Source organism: Homalodisca vitripennis, chromosome 1, assembly GCF_021130785.1.
Source record: "Homalodisca vitripennis isolate AUS2020 chromosome 1, UT_GWSS_2.1, whole genome shotgun sequence".
NCBI lineage: Eukaryota > Metazoa > Arthropoda > Insecta > Hemiptera > Cicadellidae > Homalodisca > Homalodisca vitripennis.
The window spans coordinates 50,347,975-50,372,823 of NC_060207.1; the positions used below are offsets into that span (position 1 = coordinate 50,347,975).

A 24,849-nucleotide genomic window follows, 5' to 3' on the forward strand; every position below is an offset into this window, starting at 1 on the left:
GGAAAACCATAAAATGGTAGAACACATAAAGGGATACAGCTCTATATAAGAAAATAAAAATCTTTATACAGTATAATGATGTGTTTTAGCGGTATCAAATATATTTAACACTGCTTTTAAATTGATTTGATTTGGAAATAAGGATGTTTCTCTCTCAGTACAAGTGGTTATTTATATCCATTACCTAACGTAAGTATTAAATACGCATTGCAGTACACAGAAGGTATGATATTAGCATGTGTAGGATTGCTTATTGATTGTTATTTTCGGCGTTCTTCTTTAGTGTTATACCAGCTCCTATGTCATACTACTCAATTTGCATCAGATAAGGACGCTGAAATAATGTTATACACACCATGAGGAATGGTTTATTAGATAATGGTGCATGACTAAATTTAGTTCGTAATTTAAATGCTCGAAATAATATAATATATAGACTATATGTGCAGTTTCAGCATTGTATAAATGATATTGTAAAACTTCTAAACAATTGCACAGGACTAAGACCGACTTTTATGTTGTTTGTAAGGAAACTAGGAAATTTACTGTGAAAGAAGATATACCCGTAAAGTTAGAAACTAGGACGAAGTTAGCTGATGTTGAACATTATTCTAACTATTTTTTTTAAAATTACCAAAAAAGTCTTTGTTATCTAATTTACTTAACATATCAAACCAATAAAACCCTTATAAGGTAACACGGTACTCCCTATCTTGCCCATGTTAAATTTGCTGTTTTTGAGGTACACATAACTTTTTTAAAAGTTGTTATATCAACTCAGAAAAATTACCCCTATTAGTTGATACACAATTGTTTACAATATTATGAACCAGAATTATTTTATGGCTATAAATAAGCACTTGACACCAAAATAAATATTGTAAAATTTAAAATCTAAATTTTAAATATAAAAAAAAATTCATAAATCAAGAACAGTGTTACTATGGAGATTTTTGCTTCATAATACTGTTTTTATGTATACATAAGACAACTGGTAAAAATTTCATTGAAATCGGTTCATAAATATGGCTACAAAGTGTACCGAAAGACAAAAAATATCAGTTTTCGGGAAATTGAAAAAACCTAAAACAACTACTACTAATACATATAAAAAGCTTTCAAAATAATACATAAAATAACACTGCTCCATAACTTGGTCCATCTTCCTCTTCTGTATGTTCAAGCCTTCTTTTAGCAGTCTTTTTAGCCTTCCTAGCCCTTTTTTTGAATGTCCAAATATGCTTTCTCGGCTTGGCGCACACGCTTCTCATCGCTGTTTTTTAGGCCTACAACACAATTTCCCCCTGCTCTTCCACACAGTTCCTCTAACACTTGTACTTTGGCTAATACACCTTCATTGAACGAAATTACACTGTCCAAAACACCAATCTTCAAGGTAGTTGCATCAACAAAATTATTTTTTGGAAGCCGGGTCCAGATGATGTTGTTAAACGCCTCATTGCAATTTTGTGTGTTACCGTGCATGCATCTTTTCAAACGATTAGGGCTACACAGGTCTTCATATACAGGTTTAATTACTTTCATCACTTCTGGATGAATAGAGTTTGTGTGTTCAGGGCAAGGTAGACCATGAGCTGTAGCCCGATTGTACCTACACCAAGAGTCACCACCAATTGAATACAAACCGTGTGATGGGTCGGCGTCTGTTGATATCTTGTGGTAGTAAGTTGCCCAACATGCCTGCTTCATTTCTTCAAGAGTTGTACTGGATATAATTGCCTTTCCATAGTACTCCTGTAGGTTGTTTATCACAGCGTCCGTCAACCTTCCTTTCCCAGAGAGGCGTTTACCATCCGGAAGGAGTTTGTTCTTATAAACTTTACGTAGTTCCCTAAGTCGTGTTCCCATCCGCTTCTCAACATGGTTGATGCACTCTAATTTATTTACAGTATCTTCCCCACCATAAGGCTTTAGTTGGCACACAGCATCATAAGATTTGCAGTCTCCGTCTCCCAAAAAGTTAACATATCGGACTGGCACAGGATGTTCTTGTGATCTCTCAAATACTTTTAGGGCACCTGCTACTTCCATTCTTCCGCTAGAACCTTCATAGTTGATTAGGCTGTTAGGGTGGTCTTTTTTGCTATTTATTTTACATGAAGGACAATACTTACTGAGGCATTCAACATCCAGCACTTTGGCTATGTCTAGGCTAGTGGCAGTTACTACTCCATGTAATGATGTATGCCCTCGCTTCTGCCATGTCCCATCCATTGCAACCGTGATATCACTGCTTCCGTCATTGTCATTTATTGCTTCCCTTTTTGCAGCAATACAATTGCTACCAACTGTAGAACAAAAAAGTACGAAATAATTCACCAACAGTAATATAACAAGTGTGTTGCTACCAAGCTGTTTGTAGCACACGATTTCGCTGCGCTGCGGTCCAAAAATGTGTGTAAGGGTTTAGTAATTAATTAATATATACACGAAATATATATTTTTTACTAACAAGTGTTTGGTATCACTGAATTCAGGAAAAAAATGGTGATTAATTTTATGTTATAAAACAAAAACACATAAAATTTAAGTTTTTGGGTACCATGTTACGTAGTTCCTATTCCATACAAAAGAATATAAAGTTTCACAAGTTATCTAACCCTTTTAAAACAGGAGATCTCTATTCCTGTTGTCTATCCTGTTAACGAATATTTTAGCAAAGTTATATTTACCCTAATATCCTCAGTGTGGTATTCAATCAAATATTAGTTATACAGCGTTTCAAGCTATTATGCTCGAAACCCACCTTTACATTCGGACATGTTCTTGTCAATACGATTACACTGACACCATCAGATCAGTTGAAAAAGGAGAACAAAACTGACGTTTCAAATAACCGTCCCCTAGCCCTTCTGCCAATTTGGCCCAGAGTGAAAATTGTCGAGAATTGTAAAGTTTATTGGTAGAATGATTGTCCGGACCAAACAATTGGTTCTTGGTAAATGCCTTAAAACTGAATTAATTTTCTAGGTTATACTACGAAGCAATGTCAATACCAAATGATAATTCAGAAAATGAAACCGTGATGAAGTACTATCATCAAGATTCTTGGTAATTACAATTTACAGCCACATGAGAACAGGCGAGAAGGTGTTAAACACTAACAAAAAAGATAAGTTCAGCTTGTATACAACTAAAACAATCTTGTAAGCCTATTTTTTCTTTACATTTTTTAACTCCTCCCCTTCCATAAATCCAACTTGGTAATAAACCAGTTTAGGTAAACAAGTTGCGCACAATTATCAGCCGAAACATGCCATTCTGCAGTATCCTACCCAATGTCTGACCTAGTTTGAACGTAGCACCAATTATTTTTTCAAAATGAATATTTTTCACTAACATTCTGTAATAAATATCTACTCATTTAAAAGCTAAAGGGACAATTATTAAAATGTTTTAAGATCCCCGCAGTTAAACAAGTAGTGTCACATATACACATAGGCCACGGTTAATCAATACAACTGACTTCACTCGTAAAGAAAGAATATAACTCAGCTGAGGAATTGTTTCAAAATTAAACATTGGCAAGTAACTCATATTTACGACATATAATAGTTAAGACTAGCTAAAGTATATTACATACTGGTAAAATAGTTGTATTGAAGTTTAAATAGGAAAGGGAACAATAAGTCAAGACCTAGTTAGTGAAAGGCGTAATTGTCTCATACAGTTTTGGTAAAGCAGTTCGTGGAAGGGAGGGAAACGTGTTGCAACAATACATATCCGCACGTGGAACAGAAGTGAAACCAGTCCAATGATAAACTTGGTAGACTCTCTCTCAGAGGCGAACATCAAACGCAGGTTACGAGTAACTTTTTAATGTGTATTAAAGTCCAGAGTGTACAACCTGATACATTGTTTTAACTTTAAATGATAAATTAAAGACATTTATATACTTACTTTCCTTTGAAACCTTAATTCTCACGTCCAAAAGAAAACTAAAAGTGTACATTAACTGATATGTTTTAATACTGGGGCAGCTTAGTAGAGAACTCCAGAAAGTTGCCTGTAGATTGTAAAGTCCTCTCGATGTTGGTTTATATATACAACGCATTCATTGATTTTTCTGAAAATGAAAACTACGCTATTTAGAAAACGCAGTAATGCAATTGGACCGATTAAAATAAAACAATGTAGGTCTATCTAACATTAGAGTAGATAGTACTTAGATACATTAGAAGAACTTTGCATATATAAAATTCATTACCATAAATAACATAACATTGCGCTTGCACAGTTAGTTGATATCTAACCCGACCTTTACTTCTTGCTTAATGTGGACCAGTGAAAATTTAGTAGTGATTGCGAAGTGCATTTGGATAATCTCGATGCATGCGAGTACTCAGACTTTGTGGAGTATGCTACGAAAGAAAATGTAAACCATATACTCTGTAGTATTAATACCACTAATATTAAGTATTAGTAAACATATTTTGATTACTATTATAACAATATTAATACTGGTAATTAGTATTCATGAAAGCTAACGAATAAACTGCGCGTAGCGTTATCACTTTTTTGAAGCTTTTGTAACACGACTATACACATTTAATTTGTCATATTACTAAAAATATGCTAATTTTACAAAAGAAATTGACTGTAAATAAACCACATGGCATGTGTTACCACTGTAACGGAATTTATAACCAGCTTTGTAGTACATACTCGTTCATTCAATGAGGTTGGTGACTGATTAGAAATGAAGTTGTAATAAAACATACCTTAAACCAAGTCTGCATTTTGATGTCTGCAAAATGGGAAGAGGATTCAAATACTGTATGATAGCTAAAAATTAATTTTAATCATATTACCATAAAAAAATGAAAAAAATTTAAAGGTGTTCTTTTTAATAAAGCGCAAACGCAAAATCCTGCACGAAGTGCAAAAAACGCCGTAGTGATTTGTTATCCTACCAAAAGATGTGCTTTGAGTTCGTAATTGACTATAACTGTCCTAATAGTCGAAGTTGTAGTCACGTATAAACGTAACTTTATAAATCACATATAACCTTAAAACTTTGCGTTTTTTAATGAATTTGCTCACAAGTGAACTCCTGTAAACATATGTACCATAGTTTACTTGATAACTAATTTCAAACAAGTCAATAAAATTGATTGTGTCAAAACTTATGAAACAAAGAAAATTGAGAAATGTATAACGTGTTTAAATTATTTTTCTACAGAGCTAAAAAGGACCAAGATGAAATAATATTAAGTAGACCACAAATTAATTTATTGATAATGGAAATAAACTATAAAAGTTCTCTTTGATGCAGGGAAGAAGCTGGAATTGTGGCTAGTGACTTTAAAGTAAATGAAATGAGGTTCTGTAGCCTTTGTGGGAGTCAAAAAGCTGCTTTATGTTAATGTTCTTTGTTCTCTGCAATTTAAATTCCAACTCGTTTTGTTTACGGTCTCGTTCATTAAGTCCTATTTATATTCTTTAATGGTGCGTTAGTCTTGTTTACGGTTCATTCATTATCCTCAAATAGCTTTTTAGGAATGTTTTGTACGGTTAGTTGATAGTAAACGAAAAAAAATAACATATAACATTAATTTTTCATTTCAAAATGAATTCTGGTCATTCATATTTTAAAATTTAACAAAATTTGTTTGTACCATAAGAAGTGTACCAATCCTCACATTTATTAAGCTGTGCATTATGCATTATGCATTTTTACATTTTCTATGTTTAAGAAATTATTATGAGACAAATTGTTTGGTAGTTCTAAGTCCTAGTAAAAACTTACATGAGAACATGTTTAGAAAAAAAAAATACCGTTCATAATATACAAGTCATAAATTAAGGAATTAGCAACCAAGTTGCGCTTTTTTATCAGCGGGGAAAATTACACACACGTAGGATACATTAGAGGTCCGGGCATCACTCACTAAAGGTACAATCGGCCAGTTTTGTGCCCTCTTGTGACTGCTTTACGCATTGTAAGGGTGTAAATACATATTAAATGTGGGGGGGGGATATTACGTTTACAAAGGGCTGGTACTATCTTTTGTTCTATCGACCTATGTAACACATGCCATATCATCTCTTTTCTTTCTTTTAGGTTTTCATGCTTCATTGGTCTCGTCGAAGACCATTTTCCTGTGAATGTTTACCGCTAGCTATTCGTATCTGAAGATGTTGTTGAGCTTAAAGTAGGAGAGAAAGTGTGTTTGGTGTAGTTATGCTATAACTTTCAGAAGAAGCACTCCCAGTTTCCAAAGTAACTAATCTGGTAGATCTCTGATAAACCTGGATATACACTGAAATTTTGTGTCTTCCTACTATCGTCCTTTCCAGTCTTCTACGTATGTTACTCATTACTGATACGGCCGGGCGAGCTTGGTTGCTTTGTTAATCAGTGTTATTCAGAAGTCATGAGCTGATTGCTCGGAATCGCGTGGTTCTGACCATCATCGATGGACAATACGAGTCCTCTACACGTTACAATGCACTCGCTCTTACCTCACACACGTACGTTCAAAGAATGATCTTTTTAACTAAGGAAACTGATACTGCAGAGGAGAATTTTATTTTGTAGTAGTATTTAAAGTATTTTTTCATCTAACAACATAGTCATATTTCGCAAGCGCTTAAAATTGTATTATCGATTTTTGTATGTACTCGTAAAATCATAGTAATAAAATAATTTACCTTAAACAATTCTTTGAATAACTTAATAATACAGATCTATTTAATGTGCAATGTATTCAAGTGGTAGAGAGGCAAACTTGAAAGTGAGTTTCTAAATAAGCAGTATATGATCTCAGTATGTGTATCATTAATATATTAAAAAATATCATATTAGTTCATAATACAATTCATTGTCCTTCACAAATTCAGCTTAAAACCCTCATAATTGTTTAGTTTACGGTGTATTGTAGTGGGGAATTAACAAAAATGGTCGATTTCCTCTCATGTACTATTTTAATTTACATAAAATACTCCCCGTGCTGTAAAATAACAGTTTCAAAGATCAAATAGTGGTCTTTTTTGGTTAATCCCACTTTATAAATTTTTCTACTTGTCACTTTTAGAGTAATACAAATAATTTTACGGTTGCTATAACACTTTGGCCATAAATTTGGCGAGTAGAACACTATTCAATAGAGCTCACCCTCGTCACGATTGTATTTTTGCTTATTATAAAAATATGGATATATTTATGGTATATACTGCCTTTTATCCATAAACGGATTTCATTGAGAGGATTGATTTAAAAGTGAAAAGATTGCGTCCGGAGAAATATAGAAGTACTTTTCCTAATATATTTTAAAAAGAACCCGATACTACGCCGATTTGTATGGGGTATACATAACAAACAGAACTAGATAAAACACTATGCAGTATTAGTAACCTTGTTGTTTTGGTGTATAGAATAAAATATGAATATTTGATTGGTTGACGAACAGGATTGACATGTGTTCAGGGAATATATCTGCTACGGTGCCGTGTTGCCTGCTATGGATTTTGTAGAACTTGTTGCTGAACACCAATTCCGCAAAAAATCCTTCAAAAAGTTTAAAATAAACATAAAAATAAGCATTTTACTGTAAACATAATTTTTAAATAACAAGTTGTTATGGTTTACAAAAGTACCATTTATAACAACTAGGGAAAAAGGGTGTATTTACATACACTCTTTACCCGTAAGACTTTAAATATACGATATGAATGAAACCCTTCCTGACTGGGGTTGGAAAGCATTTAGGAAGCGTATGAAATTATAATACCAATCTTCGACAGCTGGATTATAAGGATAGAAAAATTCGAATAAGGGGAAGACACTCTTGATTTGATTTATACGAGTAATTTTAGTGATAAATGATGTTAGTGTATACTCTTGAAATGTAAGGCCACGTTATTTTAAACCATGAGTCATATAGTGATCACCAATTTCAGCAGTAACCAAATTCTTTAACTTTAATGTGGTATGTTTGTTAATCATTGATTCAAATGTGTCTATGAACCTATGGTCATTACAGTTTCTTGAAACATGACGTAAGACAATATAAACCTTAACACAATACAAGACTACAACACTGCTGGTACAAAATGAGCAAGAGTTGGCGACGAGAGACATTAGTGTAATGTATAAAGCGTTTCTAGAATGGAAACAGCAGTGGAAAGAGTTTTTATTGTAAGGGATGTGCGCTCTACGGAACTCAAAAGGACGGGAACGTACGGGATGAGCTGATAACATCCCCCTCCCTGCCCCGCTGGCAACATTTATCTCTTTTTCTCCTTTGTTCAAGGGATATGTACATTCGTTCGATAGAATCCCTTAAACTTTGAATGTGTAGCCAATTATGTGATCAAATAACACATCGACTTGAAGAAACCTTCCTTGCTCTTCACCGTTAGATTTTACCCCACAACTCTGGTTTAAATTCCATTTCGTTTTTAGAAATAAATCAAAATAATGAATGTAATTTTTATGTTGATACTAGCTGGGCCATGCTTCGCTGTAGTTTGGTTACTATACGATTACTATTATTTACAAAATATTCATTGTTATTTATTGTATTACATTCAATTACAATAATTACGTATTATCACTTAGTTTTAAAAATCAAAGTCAAACCTATTTAGTTAAAGCACTTATGGTGGAATATGGTGGTACCCTATGATATTTTTAAAACGTATGTAGGCATACAATGAGGTATATATTATTTCAGTGTTAAGGGCTAGACAATCAAATATTGAGGGTCTAACTATTTTATCAAGCTTTCCGCGAATAGGAGCTTTTCTGGTTCAAATGATTTATATTACCGTTTTGTACTTACGTTTCTTCAATCATCTTTCGGTCTAAGTTATTTTTAGTGCCACAGTTGAGATTGCGTTGTATTGATGAACACAATATACATGCATACTTAGGACTGAGAATTCTACTATGGTCCATCTACTCCCGATACAAGGGTAAATCCTTGGGAAGTTTATGCAACGTTTCACTAACCATTTATAATAGGGTTTGAGTTGTAGAAGTCTTGTTTTGTGGACCGTAGTCTGGTAAATACGGTTCGTTGAAGCATGTTAGTGTAAAAATGCCACTCCAAAATGTCAAGGAAGCCAGCCAGTCTCTTGAGTATCTAGAAACTGTTGCACATACACATTCACAGTTATTACGTAACATAAATATTATCACTAAAATTGTGGTTAACTTTATTAAAAATATGGCTGTACAGAACAGTTGACAAAATTGAAAAATTAAAATAGCAAAAAGCTTAAATTTTCAATAAAAAGTGTATTAATCTCGATAAACTATTCTATTTTATCAGTTGGACCAAACAATACAATTCTACAAAATTTCATTGAAATCGGTTCCGTGGCTTCGGAAATTGGCGTAAACAAATATCGTGACACGAGATTTGTATGTAGAAAGATTAATCACCTAAATACTACAATTAAAGGATCTCATGTTTAATGTTAGGTACAATAAATAAGCTCTATGTTAGTAGTTATTAAGACGTTTTTGCACTACTAAGTAGAATATTATTCTTTTGTATATTCGATAATTGGGTTCTCTTATAATTAAGTTTGAACAATAAAATCTCGCATTTATATTCATCCTAACACGTTAAACCTCTAGTAAAAAAAAACACACACAAACAAACAAACGAATTTGCTTCATGCTTAGCATCTATAAGAAACCACAAATGCACAACTCTTTAAAAACCTATTCTAAGTAGTCAGTTGCATGCTTAATATAATAGTGTGCAACATTAGCTGTACTATAGAGGGATGAGCATTCCTAATACACTGGGTCCGTCCTAAAATGTAAATCAATTCAAGTTCTTTGTTTAAAGTTTCTTATTGGTGTTATTTGACGATGGATGATTTAAACTATAACACGGTTTCCAATATTTTCCATCGTTATACGTAACAAATTGTAACATAACAATGGCACATGTCCGTAATCCTGTTACGTAATTTGACATTTTGCGCAGAAATGTGTTACATAATTCCCTAAGCGAGGAATGATTCTCATTTACTTTGAACTTCTTTAATGGTGTGTACAGCAAATATAACAAAGAGGTGTTAGTTCCAGAAAAGTTAGGGCCTCATTGATAATCCTAACCAGAGCAAGTAGTTTTCATATGATTGGAGGTCTTTGAGGATAGTACGAGTTCTAACCTCACATATGCATTATCTCTATGCAAACTTATTTCAGGCTTGTGAACGTCAGTAGTATCGGACTACATAACCAATTGGGAGCATAAAATTCCTGTTCGATTCTACAAAACTAGATATTTAAAACTGTAATATGTAATAATAGTAGGTAATATCATGGTTAATTTTTATCTTCCGCTATTATGGTGGTTAAATCTTTTATTATTTTTTGTAATCGTCTCCTTACGTAATATCAACTACTTTTATCTAACTGCTACATAAAATTTTATTGCTAATTGCATTACTGTGTTTACTACATAGTGTAGATCCCATTAAATATATATATATATATATATATATATAAAATTATGTTTATTTTAAAAACGAAGATCTAGAGCACTTAACAAGGAACTTTCTGGAGTTCATTGCTGCCCCAATATTGGAACTTATGAGTTAATATAGACTTTTAGTTTTACTTACGATGTGAGAATTACATTTTCAAAGGTAAATATATAAATGTAAAAGATTATACAATTTCTATACTATAATAATCATTAAAAAGTTTAGTATACGGTATATACAAAGTATATACAAATATATACAAAATATATTCTAGAAGATAAACTGCTAATCCTGTCATGTATGTTTTAAACCTAAAAAACTGCTTTCTCCTTTTATTTGTTCAAATAATAATTGTAAAAATCTGTTTCCAACAAACACTAATGTCTTTGTCAATTGGTTTGAGTGGAGATGATTTAATGAATAATTGGATTTTAGTAATAACTCTATTGACGTAATTATCTGAACAAAGACAACACGGTTTAGCGCAATGCCATGCCAGCCAGACCTTTACTCGGAACCTGCGTTTGATGTTCTGAGAGATAGTCTACCAAGTTTATCATTGGACTGGTTTCACTTCTGTTCCACGTGCGGATATGTATTGTTGCAACACGTCTCCCTCCCTTCTACGAACTGCTTTACCAAAACTGTGATGAGACTTACAGAAATATGTGTTTCAGTAACTAGATCTTGACGTATAGTCCCTATTTTGTTTTAATTAGAATGTAACATCTATTTCATCACCAAGTTATTCTAGTCTGATTTTATATATTTGTATATTTCATAAATATAAGTTACTAGTTACAATGTATGATTTTTAATTAATTCTACAACTAGGTTATAACGTTTTATTTAAAATTTTTCAAGATATCTTAAGTTATTCTTGACAATTCCCTACAACAACGAAGAATGTATAAAGCGGCCCATACACTAGACGTGCATTGCACGCCGTGCAGTTTTTTATACTGGCACGCCGTGCTTGGCATGGCACTTTGTGCCCCACACACTGACAGTTTAGTCAGTCCCGTGACGTGCTAGAAGTTGGTTGTGGTATTGTGATATTGTGTAGTATTGTCGTGCTGTGATATTTTACTACTATGCCTCTTATATTTTACTACTAAACATAAAGCGTTAACAGTATTGTTGATTGGTGCGATTCATGACGATAGCAAAGTGAAGAAGAGAAGAAGACAATTATGGACGAAAAAATTGGTTAAAAGAGAGAGAAATGTATTCTGATATGAGACTACTGAAAGACTTACGTGAAAATCATAAAAATGATTACAGGATCTACTTGCGAATGGATGACGAAACATTTAGTTATGTGTTGAAAAGGTTAGGCCACGCATCGAAAGACAAGACACTAATCTGAGAAAAGCTATAACGGCGGAACAACGGTTAGTTGCCACGAAAAATGTTTGTGTCAGCAGTCGACGTGATAAATATAGGAGAGTATTTGCCGCGAGAAAACGAAAAATAACCTCAAAAGACACTCCACTCTCAGCACGTAGCGCGGGACTGGTCCACACACTTGCAGGATGGCACGGCGGCAGGTGGCACGGCACGCCGAAAATCAAACCGATCTTGATTGCCATCGTGCCATGCAATGCACGGCGTGCTTAGCACGGAGACCTCCACACACTGGCACGTTTCGTCCAATTTTGGCACATCGTGCTTGCACGGCGTGCATTGCACGTCTAGTGTATGGGCCGCTTAAGGGTGGCACTATTAGTTCAAAAATCGAAAATGGAAACACTAAAAATAAAACTAAACAATTATAATAATTTTTTTGTATGCAAATAAATGAAGGTTCCTGGGAATTCATAAATAACTATTCATAAAATTGGACAAAATTCATATAGCATGACTTAGTTAAATAGTGAATTGTCAAATATGTTATAGAGAATACATTAGTTCACAAGTCTATAATGTCTTATGGATTACAAACACAAGATATAGACTATATGTATCTAAAATATGTCCAGTAACTTCAGAAGTCGTCAACAGTGTAATATAACTGTAACATGCTCTGTTAATAAGATAGTCTCTGCGGGAAAATTAAAACTTTTTTTCGACTCTTCAGGTTTTAAATGAGTAGGTAATTTATTAAACAATGTTAGTGCAAAATAATTAAGGTCAGACACTGGACAGGTTAGTGCAGGATAACATGTTTAGGTGATAATTATGGGTGCTTTGATTACCTAAATTAATTTACAGTTCAATAATGTAAATACACGGTAAATTTTAATGGTCGTATTTTTAAAAAGAAAATATTTGGAAGTTTGTGTTTGCTTCTACTTAAACTTGACTCTAACTATGTTCTTTTTTACTTTTTATTTTGATATCCGAGTATATTATGTATCGTGTATACATTTGAGGATAGGAGTACACGTAATCAAAGTAAAGAGCTATAAAAGTTTAGGTATCAGATTGTTGTAGCTCTTGAAGTTGAGCCTGGAGGGCGCACACTTTCCCACTCTACATCTAAAGATTTTGGAGTGTCAGATTTTACAACATGGCGTTAAAGTTTAAATTGTAGCCTACGCTAGCTGAACTTATCTTCCTAACTTGTAATTGCCACGTTCTTTCCATTTCTGATGTAGCTATCCATTATGACCCCTTGCATTTTTATTTTCTAAATTTAAATTTATATTTGAACATTTTAGTAGTCTGACTATTCGACTTGTTCTCTGTTACGGCATTTGACTACAGCCAATTGTTTAGTTCGGACAATGGTTCTGCCAATAAACTATTCAATTCTTCAAAGTTTTTAAAATGGAAATGTGGCCTAATTGGAAAAGAGGTTGAGGACGGTTATTTGAAATGTCGGTATTTTAATGCTTTATGAACTGATCTTTGATGTCTGTGTACTTACGATTGACAGGGAAATGTTCAGATTTGTTATTAATATTACCTAGCTGTTAAAATAATGGTCAACAAGATATTTAAGAACATGAATAGACAAATATTTTTACAAGGATTACATAGCTTATGAAATCAGCATATCTTCATTTATGGAACAGGAACATCAAACTGGGAGATTTGGTGGTTCGATTCTAACGTTATCGTTATGATTCTACTGTGATCTAACGTTAGTCATGCATAATTATCTAACAAATCATTCCTGATAGTGTGTATAACACGGTTTCAGCGGCCTTATCCGATGCTGACTGAGTAGTGACGAAGGAGCAATTTTATAATACCAATGAGGGACGTCAGAAATAACGACAGAAATTAAGCAAGTCGACACATGCTAATATCATGCCGTATAAAACGGTTTCAGCGGTCCTATCTGATGCTGATTGAGTAGTGACGCAAGAGTGATTGTCTAATACTAATGAGGGACGCCAGATATAACTATCAATATTAAAGCAAGCCGACACATTCTAATATCGTGGTGTATAACACGGTTTCAGCGGTCCTATCTGATGCTGATTGAGTAGTGACGCAGTTGCGATTGTCTAATACTAATGAGGGACGCCAGATATAACTATCAATATTAAAGCAGGCCGATGCATTCTAATATCGTGGTGTATAACACGGTTTCAGCGGTCCTATCTGATGCTGATTGAGTAGTGACGCAAGAGCGATTGTCTAATACTAATGAGGGACGCCAGATATAACTATCAATATTAAAGCAGGCCGATGCATTCTAATATCGTGGTGTATAACACGTTTCAGCGGTCCTATCTGATGCTGATTGAGTAGTGACGCAAGAGTGATTGTCTAATACTAATGAGGGACGCCAGATATAACTATCAATATTAAAGCAGGCCGATGCATTCTAATATCGTGGTGTATAACACGTTTCAGCGGTCCTATCTGATGCTGATTGAGTAGTGACGCAAGAGTGATTGTCTAATACTAATGAGGGACGCCAGATATAACTATCAATATTAAAGCAGGCCGATGCATTCTAATATCGTGGTGTATAACACGTTTCAGCGGTCCTATCTGATGCTGATTGAGTAGTGACGCAAGAGTGATTGTCTAATACTAATGAGGGACGCCAGATATAACTATCAATATTAAAGCAAGCCGACGCAGTCTAATATCGTGGTGTATAACACGGTTTCAGCGGTCCTATCTGATGCTGATTGAGTAGTGACGCAAGAGTGATTGTCTAATACTAATGAGGGACGCCAGATATAACTATCAATATTAAAGCAGGCCGATGCATTCTAATATCGTGGTGTATAACACGGTTTCAGCGGTCCTATCTGATGCTGATTGAGTAGTGACGCAAGAGTGATTGTCTAATACTAATGAGGGACGCCAGATATAACTATCAATATTAAAGCAGGCCGATGCATTCTAATATCGTGGTGTATAACACGGTTTCAGCAGAACTATCTGATGCTGATTGAGTAGTGACGCAAGAGTGATTGTCTAATACTAATGAGGGACGCCAGATATAACTATCAATATTAAAGCAGGCCGATGCATTCTAATATCGTGGTGTATAACACGGTTTCAGCAGAACTATCTGATGCTGATTGAGTAGTGACGCAAGAGTGATTGTCTAATACTAATGAGGGACGCCAGATATAACTATCAATATTAAAGCAGGCCGATGCATTCTAATATCGTGGTGTATAACACGTTTCAGCGGTCCTATCTGATGCTGATTGAGTAGTGACGCAAGAGTGATTGTCTAATACTAATGAGGGACGCCAGATATAACTATCAATATTAAAGCAGGCCGATGCATTCTAATATCGTGGTGTATAACACGGTTTCAGCAGAACTATCTGATGCTGATTGAGTAGTGACGCAAGAGTGATTGTCTAATACTAATGAGGGACGCCAGATATAACTATCAATATTAAAGCAGGCCGATGCATTCTAATATCGTGGTGTATAACACGGTTTCAGCGGTCCTATCTGATGCTGATTGAGTAGTGACGCAAGAGCGATTGCCTAATACTAATAAAGGACGCTAGAAATAAAGATCAATATTAAGCGTTCCAACACATGCTAATTTCACTGTGTATAACACGGTTTCAGCGGCTCTATCTGATGCTGATTGAGTAGGGACTCTGGAGCGGTTGTCTGACACGAATGAAGGACGCTGGAATATACAACCAATATTAAGCAAGCTTTCGCATACTAATATCGTACATATTTTCTGTTTGCTGTAATATTTATATAATAGTTAAAGGGTTGGGTAAGACTTGTCCTTCCAATGTTATTTTTTCTATAATTTATGTATAATTTTCTTAGAAACCACTGGTTCAATTATTATGAACATTTTGTACCATATTATATGGTGTTCTTATACCATTTAGAGCGCTAATATTTATAAATTTACAATATTAAATGTTTTAAAGTTATGTTAAAACGAAATAAATTGTAGAAAAGATTTTTACTAGCATATTTTAAGCATTTCACATGTTTTGAAATGTGTGTATTTATGGAATGAACAACTGAAAGTTCAAAGCAATCCATCCAATACTTCCATAGGTGAAAAATCTCAACTTAAGGAGAATCAATTAAATGCAATTTAATAAGCGGTCTTACCTGGTAAGATGTAAATTGAAGTTTTGTGACATCTTGCACAATACATAAATAAAAAATGTCCTAAAAACTACACTAAAAAAAAATTAAAAATGTTTACAATCCACAATAAATGTAAATAATAACATTGCTAGTATCGTCTGGTGAGAATTTCTAAAGATTTTATGTTATGTTGTTACATGTATACTAACAGTCGAGAGCAAAAAATAGGTTATGGACTTTTTATGGTATTACTATAAGAAGATGTGTTCCTTACCATGGCTACTAAATTTGAGGAAGGTTGTGCATTCCATTTGTTATTTATTTTTTTAAATTAATTCTCGTCATCGAAATTTATCAATTTCTCTACCTATATATTTTATGTTTTGCCTTACCGAACCCTTTTCAAACGTTATTTAAGTGGATTTAACATCTACTTGTACTGAAAAAGAAAGATCCTTATTTACAAATGAAACAAAATTAAAAAGTAGTGATAATTATATATTTCAGTTGGTACGATTGAAACACGTTATTCAAACGCATGTAAATTTTTATCTTCTTACATACAGTTCTAACCCTTTATGTGTTGTTCCACAATTTTACAGTTTTCCGTCTGTTATAACGGTTCTTAACATATGTGACGCATTTTGAAATATGGGCACTTGTACGCAACACCTCTCTTTGTTCATTCAAAGTCCTTGTATTTGATTTTATTTGCTTGGTTACATAGCATAGCTGCAAGAATAAACTTGTACATGTATTTTTTTCTATATGTAACTCTTCTTCTCAGATACAACAGTTCGCGTTTGCTATACGGTTGTTTTTTTGAACGGCAAGTTGTGTAATCAATAATTTATCTATAATTTCTGTAATTTACGTGTCTTCTTTAGAACATCCCATTTTACAAATATTGCATACTCATTGTTATGATCTTTATCTGCCAGGCAACGTTTTTAAACTTCAATCACATAGGGTAAATTTTAATGAAAATTTAAATCGATGAAATTTGTATCATACTTGAGATTGAGTATTCATATGTATCCTTACACGTCTGAAAATGTTGAATGATTAGCAATTTTAAATATGGTTCTGTAAATTAACTCATGTGTAACTAACTTAAGTCTAATTGTTTGAACTTTATCTGAAGTTTTATCTAACTATTAATGATTTCCGAAATGCATACGAAATTAGATTTTGGGATCCATCGGGATTAGATTTTGGCCGCAATCTCTTTTAAGTTTACGTCGACAACAAGAACGTGAACAAGGCGGACATCGTGTTCGATATGCAGATGACACATATTTCTGTCAATATTCTAAGTCAAAACATAAGCTGAAATGCACCACCTTCATGGAAAATAATTCAATTCTAAAAAAAAAACCTTGATATCAACACTTAATAAACAAACCGAATTCCAACTTGAGACAGCAAGAAAGTGAAATTTCTTCAGTGGTGGTAGTGACGATTCTCTACTAGGGGAAGTCGATTCTAACACATTGCTAAGAATGAATTTCAATAGAGGGCTGATTTGGAGTGATCATGCGAAGTGATACATTTCAGAGTTTCCAATAGCATTTTTACTCTGCGTAACCAATGCAAATTTTATCGAGATTGTGGGGTGGCTGTGCAAAATACTCGGCTCCAAAAAAAGGCAGTCAGAATCGTTGCAAATTAAAATTTAGAGAGTCATGCAGAGATGACCTCAGGGGTTTGGTATTACTGACTTTTTGTTACTTCTACATCTTGTAGGTGCCCCTATATTGACGATATAAATGTGAGTTGGCACAAGGAGGTGACACAGATATAATTCGAGGGGTAGCGACCACTTGAGAATTTAGTCTAACAGCACGATGGCTTATGAACAAGTTCCGCCTCAGGTTGGTGTCAAAATATAATGAACAAACTCCCGAATGTATTAATGCATTGGAAAGAAAGAAATGTTTCAAAGCTCGATTAAGAGATATTTAAATGCGTGTATCAAATGTATTTTATTCCTCTGATAAGTTTATGATAGATTGCTGCGACTAATATATATATTTTTTGTTAACTCAGTTGTCGAAATTAATGATATCTTAAGTGTTGTTATATTATAAATATACCTAATTGGTTTTACAAAATATTTATTACATGAAGAATACAACATACTTGTACACATTGCCTAATATAATAAATCAAATTTAGTTCTTCGTTTATAGTTTGTTTTTGAAGGATCGTGAAGAAGCAGGGTTTTTGCCGGACATTGGATAAGAATAAATATAACATAACATAAATGAAACAGTAACAATACGTTTTGAGATCTGCAATCTGATCTCTTCCTCAGGTGAATAACTAACCTAACACATAACTGTAATCTTAGTAAAAATAAACTAATCATATCAGAGCATTATGATACGCAGAAGTCAGGAATCACAAAAACCATGAGGTGTGCACAGCTTCTCTATAACGTGCACTTAAATAAATAAAAAAAAAAAACAATATTATCCGAACTTGGTGCTTATGGCATATATCTCTGGCCTCTGGTCAGTTATCAGTGGTTGGTTTATAAGTGCAGACCTAGTGTAATCTGGATTTCTTTAGGTCGGTTTTATTATTCCCGACAGGCATATATCCACAACAAATTCTTTTTCTTTCACAAAATTTGGTTGATTGATTCACTGTCCAAATAATTTTAAATTAAGTAAGTAAACTGTTTAACTGTATAGGGAGAACCAGAAGATAAATTATAACTATTGTTATTCTTTGCGCAATGCTTTTAACTCATAAAATCAAGTGACGTGACTCCATTTTTGAACGTTTGGCCTACAAAAACACTTCTGGAAAGAAAAAAAATACATTTGTCTGATCGAGGTTGTTGTATACGTTTTGCAATAATTAAAAGTATTTAGACCTACAACTGATTATTTAAGTTAAATTACTTATTAGTGAAATAATTGGATTCTAACAAGTATTTATGTCAGCATGGACACAAATACATATTCATTGTCCTGATCATCTTAAGAGTCCCTGTTTTTTGCCATGGTAGTTTATCAAGGGACCCGTTCATGTTTTTGAAATGTTACTACCCTGTTAGCAAGACATACAGAAGGTCCCAGGAGCCCTTCTTAGTACTTTTAATCAAGTTTATTTAAAACATTCCCAACGCCCCTTGTCAAAACGTCTGTTTCTTCTTTTCTTTATATAAAATGTTTGTAAACATAATTTAATTTATTATTCGCATCTTTTACAGTTACACTGTAAAATTAATCTCAATAAATATTTAGACAAAATTATCTTTTTATAATATTAAAATAAAAAAGTTTAACGAATTTTGTAAGTAAATAACAATATATTTCTTTGCGAGATTTTAATTAATATTTTAATTTTTCAAAATATGTATTATCTCATCCTTTACATTTTACGTTAACATTACGCAATTAAGACACGATAAATCATGTTTGCAGAATTAATTGTTTTATTTTTGTTTTGAGAAGTACAACAAATTTGTGTGTTTACAATTAACTTAAGAAATAATGTACGAAAGGACTAAGCAGCCCTAACTTGGCTTTGTAAACTAAAGAGTTCACTCATTCATTCATAAATATTTCACCGAAGTTATAGCTAAAACTATTATGTATATATATATGTTACACTCAAACACCGAATTCGGACAATGTCCGAAATTTTTACTCACTCCGCGATGTGGACAACGTGAATTACCCACGTCGCGGATTGAGCATTTTTTTCGGACATTGGCCGAAGCGAAATACCCAGAACGCGTTGTGGGTAAGCGAAAGTACTCAAGAGACGAAATAAACACGTTTCATCGGAGATTGAGCAAAAACCATAATACCCATAACCCGACGTGGGTAATCTAATTTGCCCACGTCGGGTTTGTGGGTATTTGTAATTTGCGCAAACGCCGAAATCCGTTTCCCACAGTCCAGACGTGCAGGTCGAGACATGCGCCCCCCCCCCCCACTATCGTCACTGTTAGCAACAAATAGGCCTACTGTCTATTTTCATTGACATTAGTGCACTGTCGTTTATAACACAAGCAGTTTTTCTTTGTTCTGTGCGTAAGTGGCGTGTGTTGACTTATTTTAAAGTGCTGTTGTGTTTTGTGATTTTGTTTGAAATGAAGGAATCATTTCACAGTAAATTGGAAGATCTGATGTCCAAGAAGAATGGTCTCACAAGTCGAAATTTTATTATCGAGGAGCCACGCTATAAAGAAAATTATCAGCGAAGTAAAGGAGGCAAAACAGAAGAGGAAAAAATGGTCAGTCCTTGATGTCTAAAGATTATCGCCGAATCAATCGTTTTGATGTCATAAACATTGGCGATAAAGAAATGTTGATTGAAAAAAACAACTGAAGAAATGACAGATATAAAATATTTCTGTCGCATTGATCAAATGTATGACACAATTCATTCAGCGTCACTTACGAGTTGGTCATAAAAAAGAAAAAGCTATGGAAGCCGAGCTAAAAAAGAAATTTTGTAACATTACCAGGGAGGTAATTAAAATATATTTTGGATCTTTGCGAACCTTGCGCACTTAAGAAAAAGTCAAAAAGTAAAGGGCTGGTTGTTAAACCCATCATTATGACAGCATTAAATTCACGCTGCCAGGTAAGATATCATAGCATTTCTCTAAATAAGACAGTTTTCTCCTTTTGCTGACAAAATACCTAAGCGTATTACGCACTGGCAGTTGTTATAAATGAGGTATATGGTATAGTTGACATAACATTTATGTTGAGTCGATTTATGTATTTTTTATTGTATTTTAGGTGGATCTAATTGATATGCAATCAGAGCCTGACGGGCGAATACAAGTTTATCCTTAAATTATCAAGATCATCTCACCAAGTTTGTTGTTCTACGTCCCTTGAAAACTAAAACTGCTGATGAAGTATCCGACATCCTTTTGGATATATTTTGCTTATTTGGGGCTCCATACATACTTCACAGTGATAATGGACGGGAATTTTTGTAACCGGGTAAGTGGTAAAAACAAATTACTGTAGTGAAAAGATTCCACCCTAGAATTTAGTATTTTTTGTAATGGTAATGGTACGGTTTTCAGGTTATCGAGAACCTAGCCAGTAAATGGAGTGCCATAAAACTAGTACAAGTGGAAAACCAAGACACTCGCAGAGTCAAGGGTCTGTCGAACGGGCCAATCAAGACGTTCGAGATAGTCTTGTGGCTTGGATGACTGATAACAACACCTCAGGATGGGCAAATGGTCTCAGGATCACCACAGAAAAATGGATTATTAGATTCCCCTTTGACAGCCGACGTCGTAAAAAAAATAACTACTGAGGAAGAACTAGAAGGAGAGTTCTCTAAAGCTTGAAAAAAGTTTTAATGAAGAAGACAACGAAGAAATAAATGCTGTGGATGAAGATGCTTCGGAGATTTTGACAAGGACTGTAGAAAACAATGAACACGTAGAAAAAGAAACTATGTCCAGCGATAACTTAACACTCTGTAATATAGATTGTGACAAAGCAATAGATTGTGACAAAGCAATAGATTGTGACAAAAGCAAACAGCTGTTTTTGAATGTGGTCAGCACATACATTATGAAGTTTTAAATAACGAAGACCTAGGCTTACCTTTGTGCACTCTTTGCTCAAGAAAATCTGCCATAGACACAATACGAGAAAACTGTGTAACTGCATTGAAAAGTCAGGCAGCCAAAATGTTAAAGCGTACTGAAAGAAAATTAACTCCAGTCTCAGTCGGCGATAACGTTTTTGGTAAAACATTCCTGATGTCGACCGGGGCCGACTAGCTCCAAGAAATGTAATGGCTGTTTGTAATAAATAAGAACGATGATTCCTATACCCTTGGTACAAAGCATGGAGTTCTTGACAAACAGTTTTCCAGAAACCAGTTCCAGGTAGCTCCTAATAAATTTATTAATAACATCGATGTACCTGATGAACAGCTCAATGTCCGTAAAGAAGCAATGAAGTCATCCGGGTCCAAACAAGGTTTCATCAGATGTGGATGCAAGAAGAAGTGTTCGGGCAGATCTTGCAAATGTGTAAAATCAAATTTAAAATGCAATTCTAAATGTCACGGTAGCACTTCTTGTGCTAACAAGTAAAGTGAATACTTTCTGAAAAGAACTTTAATAAACAATTGAAAGTGGTACATGTGTGAAAAATAACTTTTTTTTTTTCTATTTTCAATAATAAGATACTTGTATTTTACTGTTTAGTTTTTGTTTTGATTGAAATAAATGGAATTTCAAGGAAAATTTGATTTTATTTTACTTGTTATAATGGAATTAGTGTAGGGTATGGTATGGTTGTGTTTGGAGGCTTTTCGGCGTTTGCGCAAATTACAAATACCCACAACCCGACGTGGGCAAATTAGATTACCCACGTCGGGTTATGGGTATTATGGTTTTGCTCAATCTCCGATGAACGTGTTTTATTTCGTCTCTTGAGTACTTTCGCTTACCCACAACGCGTTCCTGGTATTTCGCTTCGGCCAATGGTCCGAAAAAAATGCTCAATACGCGACGTGGGTAATTCACGTATATGTGTGTGTGGTGTGTGTGTGTGTGTGTGTGTGTGTGTGTGTGTGTTTCAGAATTTACAAAAATAACACAAGTGATTAAACCTGCACTTATGATTTTTATACATAAGCTAAATTAGAATTTCTGGATTTCGAATAGTCAATTAGTTTCTCATCTAATCGACATTAACTTTACAACTGAGCCTACAGTGGCCTAGAAAACGCCCCACCCTCTCCACCAAACGCAAATCACGGGAACATTTTTATCTAATATTTAATACATTACGCATATCAGGCTTTTAAACACTTCATCATATAAAATTACGATCATCTTATTTATCGTTTTAGGATTTTTCCTATTTTGAAAATATTTGAGGCATGAGGGGGTTTACTGTCCTGTATCTCGATGATGGACAAGTTACACATTCTCAAATGTTGCCTCCTAATTCTAGCATTATTTAATTTTGTCCAATTTGCAAATTTACTTCTACTAAGGGTCAAGTATTAGTGAACTACTGATTTCTAAGATTGTTTATTACATAGACACAGTATCTGAAACTATCGTTATTCATACACTGAGAAGCTTTTACACCGATATTCATATTGGTCGCTGATGCTAATTCAGTCTCAAAAGACATAAGTCTCATACCAATATCATCTTCTCCCTGACACTTGGAGATTCGTCTCAATCAACCTGAAACATTAAGTCTCAGAGAAAGAGAGAGATTTGTGTTATCCCCTCTCCCGTTTATTTGTGGATATCAGGAACTGGGTTGTCCAAGATAGTCTATAATAACTAGAGTAAGATCTACGTGTTACAGGATTGGTGGTCATATTATGAATAACAACAATTTAGGTTCAATCCTCCTTATATATCCTTTAACGTCATTTAAAACTTTTTATGATCTTTCTAATAGTATAAAATATATAAACTTCTATAAATTCTAATTTTATTTATGTCACTTAATAACACAATACTGAAAGAATACGCATATTCCTGGTAAAAGCACAATTCAGAATTTTTGATTCTAGATTTTATGAGGTTATGACATTTTGCCATTTACAGGTAATGAACAAAGAAGCAGGATTTCAATAAACTATGTTTCCGTATTCCGTGTTTTATAGACCATTCATTAGCGACTTTGTTACTGGATTTGGTATTGAAACTTTACCTTAATGTGTGTGTGTGTGTGTGTGTGTGTGTGTGTGTGTGTGTGTGTGTGTGTGTGTGTGTGTGTGTGTGTGTGTGTGTGTGTGTGTGTGTGTAAACGCTTCATGGTTTAGATGTAATCGTACATGTTCAAATTGGACGCAGAGCTGAAATAAATATTTGTTACAAAAATGTAATCATGCAGTAACATCCAAGTTTTTGCAAAAACTGTTATAGTTACGAAATTTGTTGTTTCCACCAGCAACCCGAAATTGTAGCGTACTTCGAAGTCAACTTTTGAGCAGGGGGCGAACTATAGTGTAGATAATAATGGAGATACGGTCAAGATATTTTTATGAATACTTGTAAACCCACTCTAATGAGATCATATCTATATGAATTTTTGAGTTTCACAAAAATTATTTCCATATATCCAAAATACAGAATTTGGCAGTGGTTATACATTTATTATAACACACTTTAGTACGTCTTAAACCGTTGGTATATACATACATATATATATATATATATACAAAATTGTTAGACTATGAAACAGACGAAGATAATTTAGAAGCAATAGGTCAAATTAACGTTTAAAATAACACAAAATGTAATGACAGCTAAAGATCAGTTTGGAAACTTTCAAAATTCCCGCCCATTCAAAATAATTTATTCATTGACATCCACGGATTTATCTAAATTACAACCTACTGTACGTGTACCAACCTTCCAAGAGAACAGCCAATACGGAGAGCAATAATCCAGGAAGTACGGCAGTCATGGTGGCAACACGTGAATGAAAGGAACAGCGGTAGGGGTGCGTGTCCATCCAGTTTCTACTGGGGGGAAGTCGCGCACTGGGGGTACAGTACGGGCGACACGGGCATGGTAGAGGCTCCAGACCGACTGGGCTCGCGGACACCCACCCCCGCACCACCCCGCGCCACGACGTGCCGCACTCTCACGCACGCGCGCACTATTGGCCGTACAATAACATTAGCGGCAGAGGCGAGCCGGCAACTGGCCGCAGACCGATAATTGGCTGATACTGCTACAGCTGTTTACCCGCATATACAGTAACCGACTAGCTCGTCAAACCGACACTTCTGTGTAACACCACATATACAGTAACCGACTAGCTCGTCAAACCGACACTTTTGTGTAACACCACATATACAGTAACCGACTAGCTCGTCAAACCAACACTTCTGTGTAAC

The 24,849-nt window shown here is 34.4% G+C and overlaps 1 protein-coding gene across 1 annotated transcript in view; it reads right to left on the reverse strand.

The window, feature by feature from the left end:
* Positions 1 to 24,580, reverse strand: part of LOC124361353 — a 78,106-nt gene extending 53,526 nt beyond the window's left edge. The window contains exon 1 of the mRNA XM_046815406.1: positions 24,359 to 24,580. Within this exon, the coding sequence (XP_046671362.1) occupies positions 24,359 to 24,461 (103 nt within the window). The 5' untranslated portion in view covers positions 24,462 to 24,580. The remainder of the gene's footprint in view (positions 1 to 24,358) is intronic.
* Positions 24,581 to 24,849: the final 269 nt, after the last annotated feature.